The sequence below is a fragment of the Rhineura floridana genome, chromosome 6, assembly GCF_030035675.1.
Source record: "Rhineura floridana isolate rRhiFlo1 chromosome 6, rRhiFlo1.hap2, whole genome shotgun sequence".
Taxonomy (NCBI): Eukaryota; Metazoa; Chordata; class Lepidosauria; order Squamata; family Rhineuridae; genus Rhineura; species Rhineura floridana.
The window spans coordinates 76,806,833-76,825,301 of NC_084485.1; the positions used below are offsets into that span (position 1 = coordinate 76,806,833).

At 42.9% G+C, this 18,469-nt stretch overlaps 1 protein-coding gene across 2 annotated transcripts in view; it reads left to right on the forward strand.

Annotated features, from left to right (window-relative positions):
* CACNA1S (calcium voltage-gated channel subunit alpha1 S) overlaps nucleotides 1-17,121 on the forward strand; it is a 100,839-nt gene extending 83,718 nt beyond the window's left edge. For both annotated transcript variants that reach the window (XM_061632497.1, XM_061632499.1), the window contains 6 exons: nucleotides 1,183-1,311; nucleotides 3,049-3,257; nucleotides 5,022-5,089; nucleotides 6,098-6,201; nucleotides 7,028-7,135; nucleotides 10,680-17,121. In XM_061632497.1, coding sequence (XP_061488481.1) covers nucleotides 1,183-1,311; nucleotides 3,049-3,257; nucleotides 5,022-5,089; nucleotides 6,098-6,201; nucleotides 7,028-7,135; nucleotides 10,680-10,808 — 747 coding nt within the window. In that variant the 3' untranslated portion in view covers nucleotides 10,809-17,121. The remainder of the gene's footprint in view (nucleotides 1-1,182; nucleotides 1,312-3,048; nucleotides 3,258-5,021; nucleotides 5,090-6,097; nucleotides 6,202-7,027; nucleotides 7,136-10,679) is intronic.
* Nucleotides 17,122-18,469: the final 1,348 nt, after the last annotated feature.

Here is an 18,469-nt window from a genome sequence, read left to right on the forward strand (position 1 = left end):
TACATTACTCCTGATTTGTTTACAAGGTAGTTGTATGACAATGAACATTTGTCCTACATTCATCCTGATTTGCTTTACATTTCCCCATCACTTTCCAAACTGCAAAAAGTCCATTTTAAAAAATGGATTTGTTGCACTACGGTGACAAAGTGCCTTAATCCACTTTAAATGCACAAACATAAAGTTCAGGTATGCGACTGAATTTCTCTTACAAAATGCTGACAGTGTGGAGGCACCCTTTCTCTCTCTTCCAGCATTTGAAGTAGAATGATTTTTACATGTGTGGTGATGAATCAGGTGATTAAGTGTATTACCATACATCTACACTTGGGCACACTTTCAGTTATTACCTTTCCAGTCAATGACACTTAGAAGTATATTCATATTTTCACTCTGATCATTCACATTTGCATTTTAGTCCAATAATATTTTCTTAAAAAGGTTTTATTTCATCACACAGTAGCACTCAATTTTAAAAAAACGTTTCAGCACAATTTTTAAAAATTCTTTAAAAAGAACAACATGCTGCTAAAATGGTGTGCTCAGGTGAATTGTCACTCCTCTAACCACATAACTCTCGCATCCACCTAGTGAAACAAAGCAGAATGTACACACACAAAATGTGTGATAGGGAAAATCAATTGCAATTGGAACATTGGGCATGTTTGTCCTTGAGAAGAGAAGACTGAGGGGTGATATAATAGAATTGTTCAAGTTCTTGAAAGGTTATCAGGATCTCTTCTCGATCATCCCAGATTGCAGGACACAGAATAATGGGCTCAAGTTACAGGAAGCCAGATTTCGACTGAACATCAGGAAAAACTTCCTAACTGTTAGGGCAGTATGACAATGGAATCAATTACCTAGGGAGGTGGTGGGCTCTCCAACACTGGAGGCATTCAAGGGGCAGCTGGACAGCCACCTGTCGGATATGTTTCAAGCTGGATTCCTGCATTGAGCAGGAATTCAATGGCCTTACAGGCTCCTTCCAACTCTACCATTCCATGATTCTATCATATACTTTTTAAGCTTGACCTCCAAGTTAATTTCATGGGAAGGAAAGTCATAGTGATTTAGGATTGGGTGACTTGGATTGTGTCCTTGCTTCCTGCTTCATCTTCTTCTCTTCCTGGCATGAATGACTCCTGCCAATGATAATCATTTCTGTACTGTCTTAATGAGGCTGGCCTGAGGACCATTGAAGAGGAAGCTGCTCCTGAGATCAAAAGAGCAATCTCTGGGGATCTGACTGCAGAGGAGGAACTTGAGAGAGCCATGGTTGAGGCAGCAATGGAGGAAGGCATCTATAGGGTGAGCATGAGCACAGATATAATATTCACTTAATGAACATCTAAGAGACCCTTCAACCTTTACCTGCAGACTTTGCCAGTGCCCCACTTGCAGTGCTCCCCAGAAACTGATTCCCTGCCCCCGCCTCCCGAGTGTCTTCCCCACATTAAAATATCATTCCTTGTTTTGTTGTTGTTGTTGTTATTGTAATAGGCAGAATGTTAAAGAGCAGAAGCATCTGTGCTGTTCTGTTTTATTACTATTACCATTTTCTTAGAAAATGTTCCTCATTATGATGAGTAAGGGAGAAAACCCAGGGGTGGAATTCTAACCCAGGAGGAAAGTGGGACCCCCACAGATCATTTGAGGCAGAGGTGCCCAATATATTTATGTCAAATTTTGGCTCATTGTGTGTCATCAGCATTAAGCACCCAGGCCAAGAGACAAGTTAAACAAACATACAACAAAATCTGAGGTGTCTTGGAGCCTGCGGTGGTACTGGTGTGTGTATTTATGTATAAAATCGTTGGATTATATGAATATAAATGAACTGAAAGTTTTTTAAAAAATATTTATATTTTCTGGTAACAAAAGTAAAAGGTTAAATACTGATCCCCCAAGATAACAAGAACTAGATAGATTGGGTCCTCTCTTTAAAATAATTAGGTAGTTCTAAGCTTGTTAGTTTAAAATACTTTTAACATAATGTGTGGGTAAGTCTAATTGATGCTAGTGTCATTAACTAGAGTTTGTATCTCCATGTGAATACCAAAGACTTTGGAAAGACCAAAGTAATTGTCAAGAACGCCTGGTTTGTAAGGTTGTCAGCTAAAATGGTTCTGTGGCAAGGAATTGTGGGGGGAATATCTTGCTTGAATTAGGGCCTCTGGGAGGCCATGAGACTGTCAGTTCTCACAGCTGAACTCAGTGAATTAAGCAATAAGCAAGAACACCTGGTTATCAGTCTGAGACTGGTATCTCAAGGCCACAGGGCTGTGAAAGTTGGAAAAACATGTGACCGTTAGGCACAAAAGCTCCAGAAGATTTCACCATCAGAAAGCCCCCTGATTGGCTAATTAATTCCTGGCTGTTGCTGGGCTTTTTCCCATTAGAATAGAACCAAGACCTTAGGTCTTTGTTCCCCAATGTTCCTTAGTGCTACCTGATGTTGGGGTTCTATCTTCCATACATCTCTGGGGAGATGTGGAACCATGATGTTACTCTGCTGGTTTACCAATCTTTGTGAGTATAGATTAGGCTAGACAGCTTTGTTATTTTTATCTGTGACTTGAACTCTCTCTGTATTTTACCTAGACCTTGGGGGTGTTTGGTTTAAGGAACTATTTCACTGCTATACTTTTTGCACTTATATTTTATTCTAATAAAACTACCTCTTATTTACCAGTGTGTGCTCATTTCAGGGGGGAATTGGCTCTGAATCCATCACCTTAGCCAATTAGCCACAGACTACCGTATATTTGGGTATTCTGCCTAAGGCTCCAAGACAAGGAGTGCATCTTTGGCTCTTGTCTTTTGGAATCCTTGGCAGGTCTATTTCTGGCACTTTGGGTTTCCCTTTGTCCAGAGTGGGTGACCAGGTTTAAGGGGTGGTGCCAGTCTGGTAAGGCAGCCTGGTAAGGGAGGCACGGGTTGTGCCTGGCCAGGATCAATTGTCCTGAGTTTGTTAGTTGACCCCGGTGGGAACTTGCAAGTTCTTGACAGTAACAACCTCCTGTCTCTCTCCCACTTGAATTTCAGAGGACTGGAGGTTTGTTTGGCCAGGTTGACACCTTTATGGAACCGAGCAGTCCACTACCACCCCATATGGCTAGCCAGAGACCTCTACAATTCACAGAGATGGGAAGCGAAGATTTAGATTCTCCTGTATTCCTTGATGACTTCCCACCAGGAGGGGGTGCCAACGTGAACAACAGCAACAGCAATACCAACAAAAATGCAGCAGCATGGTAAATCCATGGAATGGCCCGGAGCAGAATAATCAGTGTCAACAACTTGGAGGGAAACATTCATTTCAGAGGATCAATTCTGGCATGACATGGGACCACTAGAGAATGGACTTAGCTCAGTTTCTGAGCCCTGGCATAACATATTAAGACTAGAGCTGCTCCAAAGCTTTCCTTTAGAAGCTTTTCACTGATTCCAGAGCAGAGAAGGGGATTGAGGTAGGCAAAGTGGGAGGAGAAAATGAATTAATTTTCAGGGGCCAGGCAAGAGTTTAAAAAAAAATGAAGGGAGGGCTTCCCAGTAAAGGTGGGGATGGCAGCCTCTTTTTTTCTTTCAGATACTTTATTTCATTTTAAAGAAACATTCCCAGCTGATGAAAGCAGCCGAGAACAGCTACAGTCAGTGGCCAGTTAGGCCATCATGTTCTCCCACAATGTCTCATTTGAACCAACACTGCATCATGACATACTATTGTTCCAGATGCATATTTTTCAGAGAAAATATAGCAACAGTAGGGACTACCATCTTTCATCCAGTAATAATGCATCTGGAACACCACTATGCTGTGACGTAGCATCACTTGAAACAAGGCATTATGGGAAAACATGTCAGCCTGGCTGCTGTGGCCAGGCAAATATATGCAAAAGGAAATAAAGGTTGTAAAAAAGATGCTGTCACTCCTGCTTTTCCTGATAATCCCTCTTCCTTCAAAGAAAAATCAATTAAAATTTTCTCTGCCTCCTTGAGAATGTCACCAAAAATGCCATCCGCTAATCACCAAAAGAGGCCCCACCCACCACCCTTCCACAAGCCACCAAAATGTGTCTTAATCACTTCTAAGCTTTGGCTTCCATGGGAAAAAAAATCCAGAACTGATGGGCACCCATAAGAATGGCTTTCTAAATGCCCTCACTACCATTACTTAGTGCATGGATGGCAGACCTGTATTCTTTTAGAAAAGCTCAGGTATATACAGGTGTCAATATGTTGTCTCCAATTCCTTATAACTTTGTAGGTCACAGCCATCAACTGGAATTGGGGCCCTGACAGATAGGGATCCAGTGCAAACTCTGGAGCATCAGCATGATACGCTCCCAATGTTACATGAGGTAACATTTTGCACCAGGTGACACTTCTATACCATCATAAAGAGAAGCCCCATGTAAAATATGTGACAGTAGTCTAGCTTTGAAGATACATAGGCATAAATGACAGCTGCTGGGTCTTTGAATAGGAAAGAACAGACTGCTGCTTTGTTTCCAGGAGGAGCTGGTAGGGAGAAAGCACTTCTGGCCATTGTTGCAATCTAAGCACTCAAAGCAAGCAAGAACAACCTCAAAGCTTATAGTGCTCATGATATGGGTGAGGAGGACAGATCTCCATCAGTAATGGGAGGCCCCCGCTATCTTCCTTAAGTCACTTGCTACTTTGTCATTATTTCAATTTTGTTTGAATTCAATCCACAATAGCCTGACAACCACTTCAAACATTATGAATTTTCTGCAAGAATGCACAACCATATAGGAAAAACTAAAAACCATACTGGAGCAACAAACACAAGGATTATATCATATACATCTATTCAGTTGCATGTGTACAGGGAAAAGAAAATGGAAAAGAAAGTGATTGAGAATTATGGTCTGGGCAATAACTTGGTGGTGGTGTTTTTTCAGTGAAAATCATTGTCTGGGTCACTCTAAGGAGTACAATAGTTGTTTGGTACAGGATATATTCTCGGAACTTACCATCAGTGCTTTGCTTCATAGGATGACATATGAGAATGAGCTGAAGGGAGAGAGGTTGCCACCACCATTTCACCAGCTATCTGATCTAGGTGAGTTCCTGCCAGCTTCCCATCTTGGTCTGAGAAGCTCTTATTTCCTGGCTGAGGGACATAATGCTGCCAACAACTAAGAGGTTTCTAGGGCAAGTCTTATCTTACAATCCCCCATATGCAGGGGTGTAGTCGTCTGGGGTCTCGGGGCTATAGACCACTTACTTTTTGGGGAGCAGAGGCCCATCCAGGTCCCTATGTAGAAGCCAATCATCATGAAAGGGGAGCAAGTTAGCCACTGAGGAGAGTCCTTGCTCTTTTGTGTTGATTGGAGCCAATCAGAGCAAAAGGAGATGAGTCAGCCACTGAGAAGACTCTTCTCAGTAGTTAACAACCTTTATTTTCATGCTGATTGGCTCTTAGGGACGTCTGTTATTTATTTATTTATTTATTACATTTATATATCACCCCATAGCCAAAGCTCTCTGGGCAGTTTACAAAAATTAAAAACACTGAACATTAAAACAAATATACAATTTTTAAAACCATACAAAGTTTAAAACCATTAAGCACAGATAAACAAGGTAAAAGACCTGGGGTCAGAGCTCAGCACATGCTGTTAGAATACCTGGGAGAAAAGGAAAGTCTTGATCTGGCACCGAAAAGATAACAATGTTGGCGCCAGGCGAACTTCATCAGGGAGATAATTCCATAATCTGGGGGCCACCACTGAAAAGGCCCCCTCCCTTGTTGCCAGCCTCCGAACTTCCCTTGGAGTAGGCACCCGGAGGAGGACCTTTGATGTTACAGAGGAGTGTGGACTCAGAGACAATGCAGAGAGTAAGGGGGATGAAGGAAAGTGGAAAGGGTGTGGCTGTGAGGGGGCACGGTGTGACTATCTGAGAAGGACCCTACACTTCTGAATTTGCCACTACACAGAGCCCTATGTAATTAAAATGTTTGCATATTTCTACAACAGACACTGGTCTAGTAAAACATCACCTTTTAAGACTTGCAAAATGTAAACATCCCTATGGCTTCTCATGTCTCTTTTCCATCTCCCTCCAGCCAACAAATGCTCAATTCAGCCTAAAAAGCAGCAAGGGAAAATGAGCAAGATGCCAGCTCATGGTGTCAAGCGCTGTTCGGAACTACAGTTTCCCATCCAGCAGGTAAATGTGAACTCAGCCCCATTGCTTTAGTTTAGACATGCTAGCCTGGGAAGCAGACCTTAGCCCAAGCTGTGCTTTCAGTGTCCCCTTTACAATTCCATCAGACAAAGGCCATGATGTCTGTATGGGTTGTTTCCACATTAGAACCATTTCGCACTGCTGAAGCATTGCTTTTCCACAATTGGCTGAAAATGGAATTAAAGCTGAACATTCCATACAGTGCTTAATACCTAAATCAGATCCGAGAAAACACTGAAGGTCAACATGGAGGGGGTGATGGTGGAATGCAACATGTCAACTGGATTACTGAAGAAAATCATGTCTTTCATCCCCTCTCGAGCATCTGCATAGGCAGCTAGTGCCTTGCATCCACTTGCAGTAAACACCTTGCAGTTGTGCCATGCCAGCTCCATTGGAGGATAAGCATTTTTATCCTCTTAAGATATCAGCACAGAGGAGATGAAACACAAATATGGAAAGAACTTCACAACACGTCAAAGTATCCAGTATTTTACACATTCATCTGGGAACCTTATAAGAACCATACATTAATTCTTAAAATATAGGCAAGAAACAAGATTCCCTTCACCTATCTGTTTCTCATGGAAAATATCTCTATGAGCCACAGGTTTAATGGGGATAGCAGTCTTCCTATAAGGAAAGTAACAGTGAGGTGGGGTTCAGGAAGGAGCATGTGCTACAGTTGGCAAAGCATGCTGTACTCTGGGTAATAAAAAGCCTGGCAGCTGATGTCAAAGTGCTTCCACTCAGCTATATCTGGGCCTGTTTCTATGCAATTTCCCCAAATTTCCCCATTGTCTTACAGCAAGAGGCAGATGATGGTGAAGTGTCACAGTCTACAAGCATCAATGAAGGAAACGCACTAAGGAGCATGGAAGCAGCTACCCCAGCCACTGTCTATCTCATCCAAGAGGTACAGGTGTGGGCACGGCACACACACATCTTGGCCAGAAGTGGTTGGGGCTTGGGACAGAATCACGGGCAGACAAACAACATGGGACAGAATGGGATGATGATTTACATTGGTCAGTCGCTTTATACAAAGAAAGTGTCTTAGAGTGACTTGACAAAATGAAATGCACCACATAAAAACAATTTAAAACCAGAAATACTAGATAAAGGACAATACAAAATACATAAAATGCTCATCCAGAACATATTAATAAGGACAAGTCCAGAGCTTGGAAAAGTTACTTTTTTGAACTACAACTCCCATCAGCCCCAGCAGCATGGCCACTGGATTGGGCTGATGGGAGTTATAGTTCAAAAAAGTAACTTTTCCAAGCTCTGGACAAGTCCTATGAGCAGCACCACAGGAGGCAACTTAATTCCCCAAAGGCAGAGCCTGGAAAAGTTACTTTTTTGAACTACAACTCCCATCAGTCCCAGCCAGCATGGCCACTGGATTGGGCTGATGGGAGTTGTAGTTCAAAAAGTAACTTTTCCAAGCTCTGAGCCTGGGAAAACAAAAAGGCCTTAGCCTGGCACCTAAAGACTGGCAAACCCACTGTGAATTGTTTGCAAGGCACTTTGAGGGTAAAGTTGCTCACCTCTTTAGTCGGCTTGACACCCCATCCACATATACTGTAGTCCCCAGTGAGGTGTCCAGTGCAACATCTTCTGAAACTTCTTGGGATCAGTTTCAGTTGCTGTGGGCTGATGATGTAGACAAGGTGCTTGCAACAATGCAGCCAGGAATGTGTCCTCTCAACCCTTGCCTTTCTTGGCTGCTTAAAGCTTGCCAAGAGGATATGACTAAGTGGATCCAAGGTGTGGTCAATGCATCTTAACAAGAGGGAGTGGTCCCAGCTGCCCTGAAAGAAACGGTGATCTAATCGCTCCTGAAAAAGCCCATTAGCATACTGCCTGGTTACAAATACTCCTTTTTAGGTAAGGTGATTGAGAGGGTTGTGGTGCAACAATTGCAAGTAATCTTGGATGAAATGGATTATCTTGACCCATTCAAGTCTGGGTTGAGGCCTGGTTATGGGACTGAGTCAGCCTTGGTCACCCTGATGGATGACTTTTATCGGGCAAAGAACAGGGGGAGTGTGACCCTGGTATTCTTACTTGATCTCTCGGTGGCTTTTGATACCATTGACCATGGTATCCTTCTGAGCTGACTTGGTGAGGTGGATAGTTACAGTGGTTCCAATCCTATCTCCAGGGTCGTTTTCAGAGAACAGCATTGGGTGATTGTCTTTCGGCCACCTGGCAATTGTGCTGTGGAGTGGTGCAGGGTACCATCTTGTCCCCAATTCTGTTTAACATCTATTTGAAGCCCCTGGCAGTGGTCATCAGGAGATTTGGGGGAGGTGAAGGCAGTATGTTAATGATATCCAGCTCTATTTTTCTGTAACATCTGAATTGGGAGAGACCATGCAAATCTTGGACCAGTGCCTCGACTCAATGGTGGGCTGGATGAGGACCAATAAACTGAGTCTGAATCCCAGCAAGATGGAGGCCCTGTGGGTTGGTAGCTCCTGAGTTCAGGTAATTGGTCAAGTGTGTGCTTTGGATGGAGTTGTACTCCCTCTGAAAGAGCAGATTCATAGTCTGAGGGTGCTCCTGGATCCATCTTTGTCGCTAGAGGCCCATGTAATCTCAGAGGCTAGGAGTGCCTTTTACCAGCTTCGGCTGGTAAGACAACTGCAGCCGTTTCTGGTCTGGGATAGCCTGACCACTGTTGTCCATGCACTGGTAACTTTCAGGCTGGATTACTGTAATGTGCTGTATGTAGGGCTGCCCTTAAGGTTGATCCAGAAGCTGCAGCTGGTGCAAAATGTGGCAGCGTGACTGCTCACTGGGGCAGGGTATCACCAACACGTTACTCAGCTTCTGAAAGAATTGCACTGGCTGCCCATTAGCTACCGGGCCAAGTTCAAGGTTCTAGTTTTGATGCGCAAAAACTAAAGCAGCTTGGGACCAGAATACCTGATAGATTGTCTTACCCATTATATACCCAGTCGATCACTGCACTCTGCAGGTGAGTGCCTCCTGCAGATACCATCTTAGCAGGGGTTCCGTTCCGCATAACATAGGAAGTAGACCTTTAGTGTTGTGGCACTGACATTTTGGAATTCCCTCCTCCGTGGCGCAGAGTGGTAATTCGCGGTAACGCAGCTGAAAGCTCTGCTCACGGCCAGAGTTCGATTCCAACGGAAGGAGGAAGTCGAATCTCCGGTAAAAGGGGTCGAGGTCCACTCAGCCTTCCATCCATCCGTGGCCAGTAAAATGAGTACCCAGCATATACTGGGGGATAAAGAAAGGCCGGGGAAGGAACTGGCAATCTCACCCCATATATACGGTCTGCTTAGTAAACGTCGCAAGACATCACCCTAAGAGTCGGAAACGACTCGCACTACAAGTGTGGGGACGCCTTTACCTTTAAATATTAGACAGGCGCCATCTCTGTTACCTTTTCGGTGCCTATTGAAGACCTTCCTCTTTCAAGAAGCCTTATAAGTAGAGACCTTATCTCAGTTTGTGTCTGTGCTGGAATTGCTTCTTAAGATGTTTTGTTTTAATATGTTTTTAAAGGTGTTTTGTTTTAATGTTTTAGTTTTTAAGATGTTTTAAAGAGCTTTTAGTGTTTTGGGCTCTGTCTGAGAGGAAGGGTGGGATATAATTTAATAATAAATAAATAAGCATGAATGCAATTATTTTCTAGGTAATTACCCGAATGTAATCACCCCCGAATGTAAGAGAACATTCAGCCTTCCACCTTCATCCATAAGTGGTGCAGGAAAAGTTTTACCGCCGTTGACTCTATAAACTGGCCCTTTATTGGGCTTTATTTAATGGTGGCGGCTAGGTGTGGTGGGAGAGAGAGTGTGTGAGACATGTGGCTGACAGGCATGCATGTGCCTGAGGAGCAGGAGAGAAACAGAGATATGCAGGAGTAAAGAGGGGGTTGGAAGGTTTAGCGGAGGAGAGACACAGAGAGGTAGTGGGAGTGGGTGAACAGGTGAGCAAGTGGGTGAGAAGAGTGCGCAGGCCAAAAGTCGCTGGTGCCACCAACACCTGGAGGCACTGGGAGGTAATGAAGGGAATGGGGGTTTGGCAGGGTTGGTGCGCAAAGCACACAGGGACAAAGCTCTCTCTCTCTCTCTCTCTCTCTGTATTTGCTATGGCATCATAACAGCATGTTCTGAGCTCTTCTAAGGTTTTTTTAATCTCTTGGAGCCATTTCTTGACTTGGCAGCTAGTGGTAACTGACTACATGAAGGACCTTTATTTTAGAGATCACATTTTGCTAAGAGCTCTGCTCCAATAAAGGCTCAGGCAGCCCTTAAACTTGAAGAAAGACAGACACAGTACAGAGCCAGATGTTTCAGTGCCTTTCAGGCTTGAAGCAGCATGAGACAGCTAGCTGCACTCTAGATTGCTAAGAAGGGACTTATCTAAGAGCTTGGCATATACCCAACCCCACTAATGTTCCATTTCATCTGTGACAGGCTCTGAACTCTGGAGGACTCAACTCCCTAGCTAAAGACTATTCTTTTCTGAAACAAGCCAGAGGTGAGATGGCTGCTGTCTTCCAGGCAGAGGTGACCAAGATGGAGGAGGCTGCTGCCACTTTGTAGAAGAGAAGAGAAAGCTCAACTATGTCTCTGTAAAGAGCCTGTTGCATGGTCATTCCAGATACCAGACTGTGAGACCTTATCCCCAACCTTTTATCTCTTTTTTCTCCAGCAGTGCTGCTATACGGTGCTACCCATTTGTCTGCTTCCAGGTGGTTACCATGAAAACACTGCATTACCTACTCACAATAATCCCTGACTGGTTACCATTTGCAGCATAACAGGCAAATGGAAGAGAAGGTGGAGGGAAAGCTACCTTACTTGGCTGTCCAAAGAGGAGATTTTAGGAATAGGACATCCAAGGTGTTTCAGTCAGGTAGGAATGGGATCTCTCAGACTCTCTTTACTCTCATGAGATCTGTAGAATGCAAACTAGATGATAAATCATGAAAAATTCCCAATGTGTAATATCAAAGATCCCTCCTACCTAGCTCATTTATTTCCTCTGGGAAACATCTTGAAAAGTGCCCTTTGATTATATTGTTTTGAACAAAAGTAAAAATGATTACAAACTAGCACTTTTATTAAACTGAAAGATCATTAAACAGGACCGATCATTTTATTTATTTGTCTGTTTAAAGTATTTATACCCAGCCCCTCAACACGCACGCGCACACTCACTCACTCACTTAACTTTCCAGGTCAGCTTACAAACTGATAAAACAATAAAAACACAACAATACAATCAAAGCATTAAAATCTAAACACAGTTACATACACACATCCAAAAATTGGGAGTGAAGAGTTCTGTTGCTGAATCCTATGAGGTCTCCCAATGATTTAGCTGGCTGCTAACATATAGTGAAAGATTTGAGTGTGCATTAATTTAGAGTTCTACCCAACCACATTCCTAGGTTCATGCTGGCTTACAATGTAATAATCCCACATAAGCATGTTTAATTAAATCAGACAAAGCAATAACAGCTCATCCTTTAACAGATGTACTGCGGTTCCTAAAAGGAAATTGAAATAAATATTTTGGAAAGATATAAAGCTTGGGCTTTGGCAAGTCGAGAATACTCTGAAAGTACAGCTCTTACAGAAATTGTAGAGTCCTGATTCATAGAATCATTGAATAGTAGAGTTGGAGGGGCCTATAAGGCCATCGAGTCCAACCCCCTGCTCAATGCAGGAATCCAAATCAAAGCATTCCCGACAGATGGCTGTCCAGCTGTCTCCTGAATGCCTCCAGTGTCGGAAAGCCCACTACCTCTCTAGGTATACTATCTTAAGAACATAAGAAAAGCCCTGCTGAAATCAGACCAAAGGCCCATCTCACCCAGCATCCAGTTCTCACAGTGGCCTGCCAGATGCCTATGGGAAGCCCACGAGAAGAACCTGAGCACAACAGCACTCTCTCTGCTTGTGATTCCTACCAACTAGCATTCAGAGGCAAACTGCCTCCGACAGTGGAGTTAGCACATAGCCTTATTTATTTATTTATTTATTTATTTATACCCCGCCTTATCGCCAAAAGGCCCTCAAGGCGGCTTACAAGAAAAAAACAAATACAGGAATATATCCATAAAACAATACAATTTACAAAATTAAATAACAAATAACATTATTAAAAAACAATGATTACAAAACTTCCAATGAAAAAACAGTGTGGTGCAGGCGCCTGGAGCAGCAGAAACATCTCAGGCTACCCCCAGCAAAGCTGTGGGTTGGTTCTCTCTCTTTCCTTCTATATTGAACTTCTAATCAGCTTCTCTGATGGAAAAACATGAGTAAGCTTTCCCCAGCACCAGCCGGTCCCACAGAAGCCGGTTGGGTCATGGCCTGGATGTCGTTCCCCATCCCGTCGCTGTAGTTATAAATAACATTGGCGGCCCCCCGCTTGGCGGCCGCGTTGATCTTCTCAGAGAAGGTGCAGCTGCTGCCTGCTGGATGAGGGCAAGCCATGGCATGCCTGTGACGGCGATGGTGGCGGCCGGCGGGACACTGAAGCTGGTGAGGGGGTTGCAGGCGTTGACGGCTTGGAGCCCCTCCGGCACCACCAGCACGCCGGCCTCCCACCGCAGGGACGAGTCCTGCCCGTAGATGCCATTATCCTCCTTGAATTTGTCTAATCCTCTTCTAAAGCCATCCAAGTTGGTGTCCATTATTAATTCTTGTGGGAGTGAATTCCAGAGTTTCATTATGCACAAAAAAGGATGACTAGCCATACCTCTGTGACTTCAGGGATTAAGTTTCTAGAGCCACCGTGGCAGGTTCACAAATGCAAATCTGAAGAGCTGGACAACTAACAAATCTGAAAGTGTATGATGCAGTTCTGACTGGCAAAGTATCACTACTCATGCTATCTTCAAAGACAGTACGAGTGCGAAGTATACAGCTTCTCTAAGAGACTGGGGCTCATTAAAACAATGGAAGTACTTAAAACCCATAGCCTCAGATTTTACCAGCCCCAAATCACCCAGTGAGATTCAAGGCTGTGTGAGGACTTGAACTATGTGAGGCTTCTCAAGGGCAACTGGTTGGCCACTGTGAGAACAGGATGCTGGACTAGTCTAGATGGGCCATTGGCCTGATCCAGCAGGTGCTTTTTATGTCCATTATGAATTCAGGATGACCAAAGTTTATTACAGCCAGCTTGGGTTCCTGAACCATCCTGGAGCTGTGCACAGGTACATCAGATGTTATCCACTATGTCACACTGGTTTAGCACTTTGTCTAGTGGAGCTTCAATCTACATGGGGTGTGACAGCTTTGAGGAAGGGTATCTAATTCAGTGCTCTTTTCTATGACATTATTTCAGCCTTTGCTCCTGTGCCTTTAACAGCAGCTAATATTTATCTCCGTATGAAAAGGCTCACTTGCTGATTGCTGCAGATCAAACTATAAAAGTCAGAGGAGCTGGACAAGCTCTTTTTTCCTTGTCTGTTGGCAATACTGCTATAAAAACTGCTGGGGTGGGGTGGTGCAGGAAGAGAATCAGCTAAATCCTGTTACCACTTTTGCAGGCAATAAAAGCTGCTGTAGCTCCGCTGTGCTGCTCCTGCCTGGTGTGCCTCTCCTGCCATGATGCCCCACCTCCTTATAGATCCTGTGTTATAAAGAATGTAGTCAGCCCAACACAATCTTAGCAGCCAGCACCTTCCACAATCGGCTTCATCTCGACACTAATAGATATTAAAATACTGAGGAATTATGCATCCCCAGGGAGGTACTGAATCAATAGAACCTAGCTGCTCTCAGGGCTTTTGTTAACTTGAAAAAGAGGAATAGATGAAGGGCTGCTGGGAAGCAGAATACACAGTCAAGCCATTGTGAAAATGGAGCAGAAGAAAGTTCTCTCGAGGGTGCTTAAAGGAAATCCTGCTCCCTCCAGAGGCCAAAGTCTGTATTAGCCAGCTTGGGCTTCTGAGCCACCCTGGAGCAGTGCATAGCTACATGCCCAGCTGTCCAAGGAATTATTTCCATTTCCAAGCATTTAATTACAAATTAGCACTGGAGCAAATGGTAAGAGGAGGTGTAATTGGAGGTGCTCTCCTTGTTCTCTCTTTGTGTCCAGCTCAACATGGCGCTATCTTCTTCTTTCGGCTGAGCCTGTTCTACCACTGCCCTTTGTCTCATTTCAGTTCTATCTGTTGTCTCTCCCATATATCTCTGTTCAAGGGTGTAGTGGTGGTAAATGTTGAAGTGAGGGAACTCAGCATGGCAGCCCCCAAAGAGAGTCCAAAAATGCAAGGAGCTGTGTTGATTCATATAAGCATTATTTGTTCATTTATGTTCTGCTCAGGGCCTAAATAGGCTTCTAAGTGATTTACAAGTATAAAAAACTATGACACAAACATTTAAATAAAACATTCATAATTAAAATGCATGCATTTTTTTACACACACACTAAAGAGCAAGATTACACAGCATAAATACCCAATTTAGCAAGGTCCACAGACTATCATAGAATAATAAGCTGGCAAAAGGTGGTATAGTAGTTGGCATATTTGAAATTATGCTGACTGCTTGACTGTTTCCAAACCTATAGCCTAATTATTCTTTGTCCAAAAGACCTTCAGAATTCAAGATCATCACACTTGGTGGTTTCTATTGGAAAAGAAACTCGCCTCATCTCAAAAAGGATATTATAGAGTTGGAAAAGGTTCAAAAGAGGGCAACCAGAATGATCAAGGGGATGGAGCGACTCCCTTATGAGGAAAGGTTGCAGCATTTGGGGCTTTTTAGTTTAGAGAAAAGGCAGGTCAGAGGAGACATGATAGAAGTGTATAAAATTATGCATGGCATTGAGAAAGTGGATAGAGAAAAGTTCTTCTCCCTCTCTCATAATACTAGAACTCGTGGACATTCAAAGAAGCTGAATGTTGGAAGATTCAGGACAGACAAAAGGAAGTACTTCTTTACTCAGCGCATAGACAAACTATGGAATTTGCTCCCACAAGATGCAGTAACGGCCACCAGCTTGGATGGCTTTAAAAGAAGATTAGACAAATTCATGGAGGACAGGGCTATCAATGGCTACTAGCTATGATGGCTGTGCTCTGCCACCGTAGTCAGAGGCAGCATGCTTCTGAAAACCAGTTGCCAGAAGCCTCAGGAGGGGAGAGTGTTCTTGCACTCGGGTCCTGCTTGCAGGCTTCCCCCAGGCACCTGGTTGGCCACTGTGAGAACAGGATGCTGGACTAAATGGGCCACTGGCCTGATCCAGCAGGCTCTTCTTATGTTCTTATGATTATCTTATTTACAAAGCAGTAACCCACTTTTGCTTCCCTGGACAATAGCCTAAGAAACCTAAGTTGTGGAATCTGCCTATGCTAGAAGCTTATGGCAAGTCAGTACCATGTTGCAGAGTCCTATGATCCCAGCAAAAATGGCTGCAAGTCTGTTGCTTTATGCACTGGTGATACAAATCACTATCCTATGCTACGGGTAGAAACACACTCACTGTTCTGCCGGTTACAGTGCATCTCCACCTCTCTCTTCTGAAAACTAGTCAACACATGACACTAGTCAACCCTCCCCACCTTTTTACTATCAAACCTGGTGCGAGTAGCTTGAGTGCATTTTTTAAAAATTCAGCTTCAAAGAGATTTTGCAACTGATCAGCAGATCAACCCCTTGCTCCTCTAGGTGTGGCTAATGGACATGTTTTGTTCAAGTGACCAGTGTGTCTACAGTCTAAGTCTATGCTGTCTGCAATTCAACAATGTACCAACTGCATATAAAAAAAAATATGCAAAAACAATTAAGGGCCCAAAGAGCATAGTGATTATATAGCTATCCCCACCAATCACAGTGGCAATGCCCACTGACAACTACGCGAGCAACAGGGCATGGAAAGCCCTAATCAGTAAGTGGCAATATCATAACTACAGAACTGGCACTGCTTAACTCACTCCTCCTTCCCTCCCCTCACCCATGGCAGGGATGGTTGCAGAGGGAGAGAGAGAGAGAGAGAACAATAGCTCTCCCCACTCTAGCTCCTGAGCCCTGCATGAGGAAGCCGGAGATGCAAATTCATGCCCTGCTCCTGAGAGAGGGGCTCAGGTTTCCCCTCAGTTCTAACATTTCACTACAAATAGCCTTATTAACTAGTTCTGAGTTATGTTTGATTATTTTAGGTAAGAGACAGAGCACTGTGAGCTTACTGCATATTAAGAACAGATTTCCAACCGGTTTTGGTGTATATTTTGTATCCCACCTTTCCTAGCTTGTTAAATTGTCACGTCTTCTCTTGTGGTATCATGAAGACAGATTACCCCTTACTGACAAAGGCAGGATGGGCTAATGGCAGGGGCATTCATTTTTGTGATTCCAGGCCTTCTTGCTTGTCCCCATCTGTCCTATGACTATAATGAGGCCTGATTAAAATTTTCCTTGCTGCTTGAAAGGGAGGGCTGGAGAGTGCTTGCCTGGTAAGAGATCTCCTTATGAGTCCATACTCCATTTTCATTCCTCATTATGCCTCCTGTTCCTAAACTATCCCTGTACTGTTCTCTCTTTGTCTCTGGGTGTGTATTATAAAGAAAAGCAGCAGAGGATGTATGAAGGAGAGCACAGCTTCAGGAAACTTTTCAGAGCAGGAGTGATGATGTCATCTGCCAAAGTGTGCCAGGGTAAATTCAGGGACCTTCCTTGCTCTGGCTAGCAAATGACATGGTAACTAACTACACTTTCAGGTTTTCCTGTTGTTTGGGACAGATTAACACAGAGGAAGTCAGGGAATGTGAAAAATAATCAAGCAGATATTTCTCTTTCTTTGATGGTGTTCCTACTTCAATCTGGCAGTTTAAGTGGTAACCCTTCTTTGCAAGATTGTTTGCATTTTTTATTAAAAGCTAAAGGTTGTATTTTAGGTGTGTGAGATTTTTTTTGGTTGAAACTCAATGTGTTTTACAAGTGGAATCTATGCAGAAAGCATCACACCTGATCAACACTGTGAATGATATATAGTAATTAACATTCCTGACAAAATATTAGAACAACTTTAAACCATTTGCAAGTACTGTAGCTAAGTTATATATTCAGATCTTACTGTTTTCCATCATCAACATTCCTTAAATCTGTCATACTCCCAGTTGCCAACATTCTTTTTATATATATATATATTGAGTTCACAATTTTTACATTATGCAGCAGAGATGGATATGAGATGGATATAAGATGTAAGAAGTCAATTTATGAATGCTCATTCGTACAGGAAAGCTTTTGATAATTACTACCAAATAAATACTGTCATTAAAAAGTTTCATCTTTGGGTTGAGGGTAAAGTTGGAAACAGACTGTACAGTATCTAAGCAATAAATAAATAAAATCAATTAATTAATTAACAATAAATAAGCAAAGTCAATCATGCTCTATATGTCAAGGCAAGTTATGATAAACTTTCCTCTTATGACTTGTCAGAGTCATTCCCTCCTCAAAGACTGCCAAGAGCTTTTCTTTCAACTGATACTTAAGGTCAAACACTTTCCTGAGAAGACTTACAGCATATTTGTACAGAACCCTCAACATTATGATAGAAATTGGAAGAAATGCCAATACAGAGTCCACTTAGTCTTCATTGAGAAGATGCATGTTGACAACCAGTTATCATTCAGAGAGATGAAAATGACCCACTGCTCCATCATTTGAGGTTAGTATTTTTGCCAAGTGGCATTATGCATTCAAAATTAAGCATCCTATAAAAAAGCATTCTTAAGCAACCAGAAAGGGGTTAGTGTGTCAAGCAGTGCAGTAAAGATGATGAATCCACACATCATACAGATAGTGCTTATGAAACACTGACCAATTCATCATATATATTATACACATACAATGCAATAACAATAAAATACATCTGTTGGATGTTGACAAAGGATATAATTGTCTTGAAGCACTGAATTTGTAGTTGGGAGCTATACAAGTATAAAGTCTTTGAGAATATTATCTCGCTAATGTTTTTTGATAACTCCATAATCAGAATAATATAGTTAATACCAACCACTTGACATTTATGTACATTTATTTATTCATTCATTTTATTTAAAACATTTTAACTGCCCTTCATCAGAAGATTCCAGGGCAGTGAACAAAAACTGTGAAGACACTGGATTGAATTCAACCAAGTTTTACTCAGAGGTGACCCACTGAAATTAATGGACCTAAGTTAGCCCTGTTCATTAATTTCAATAGGTCTACTCAGAGCAGGACTAATGTTGGCT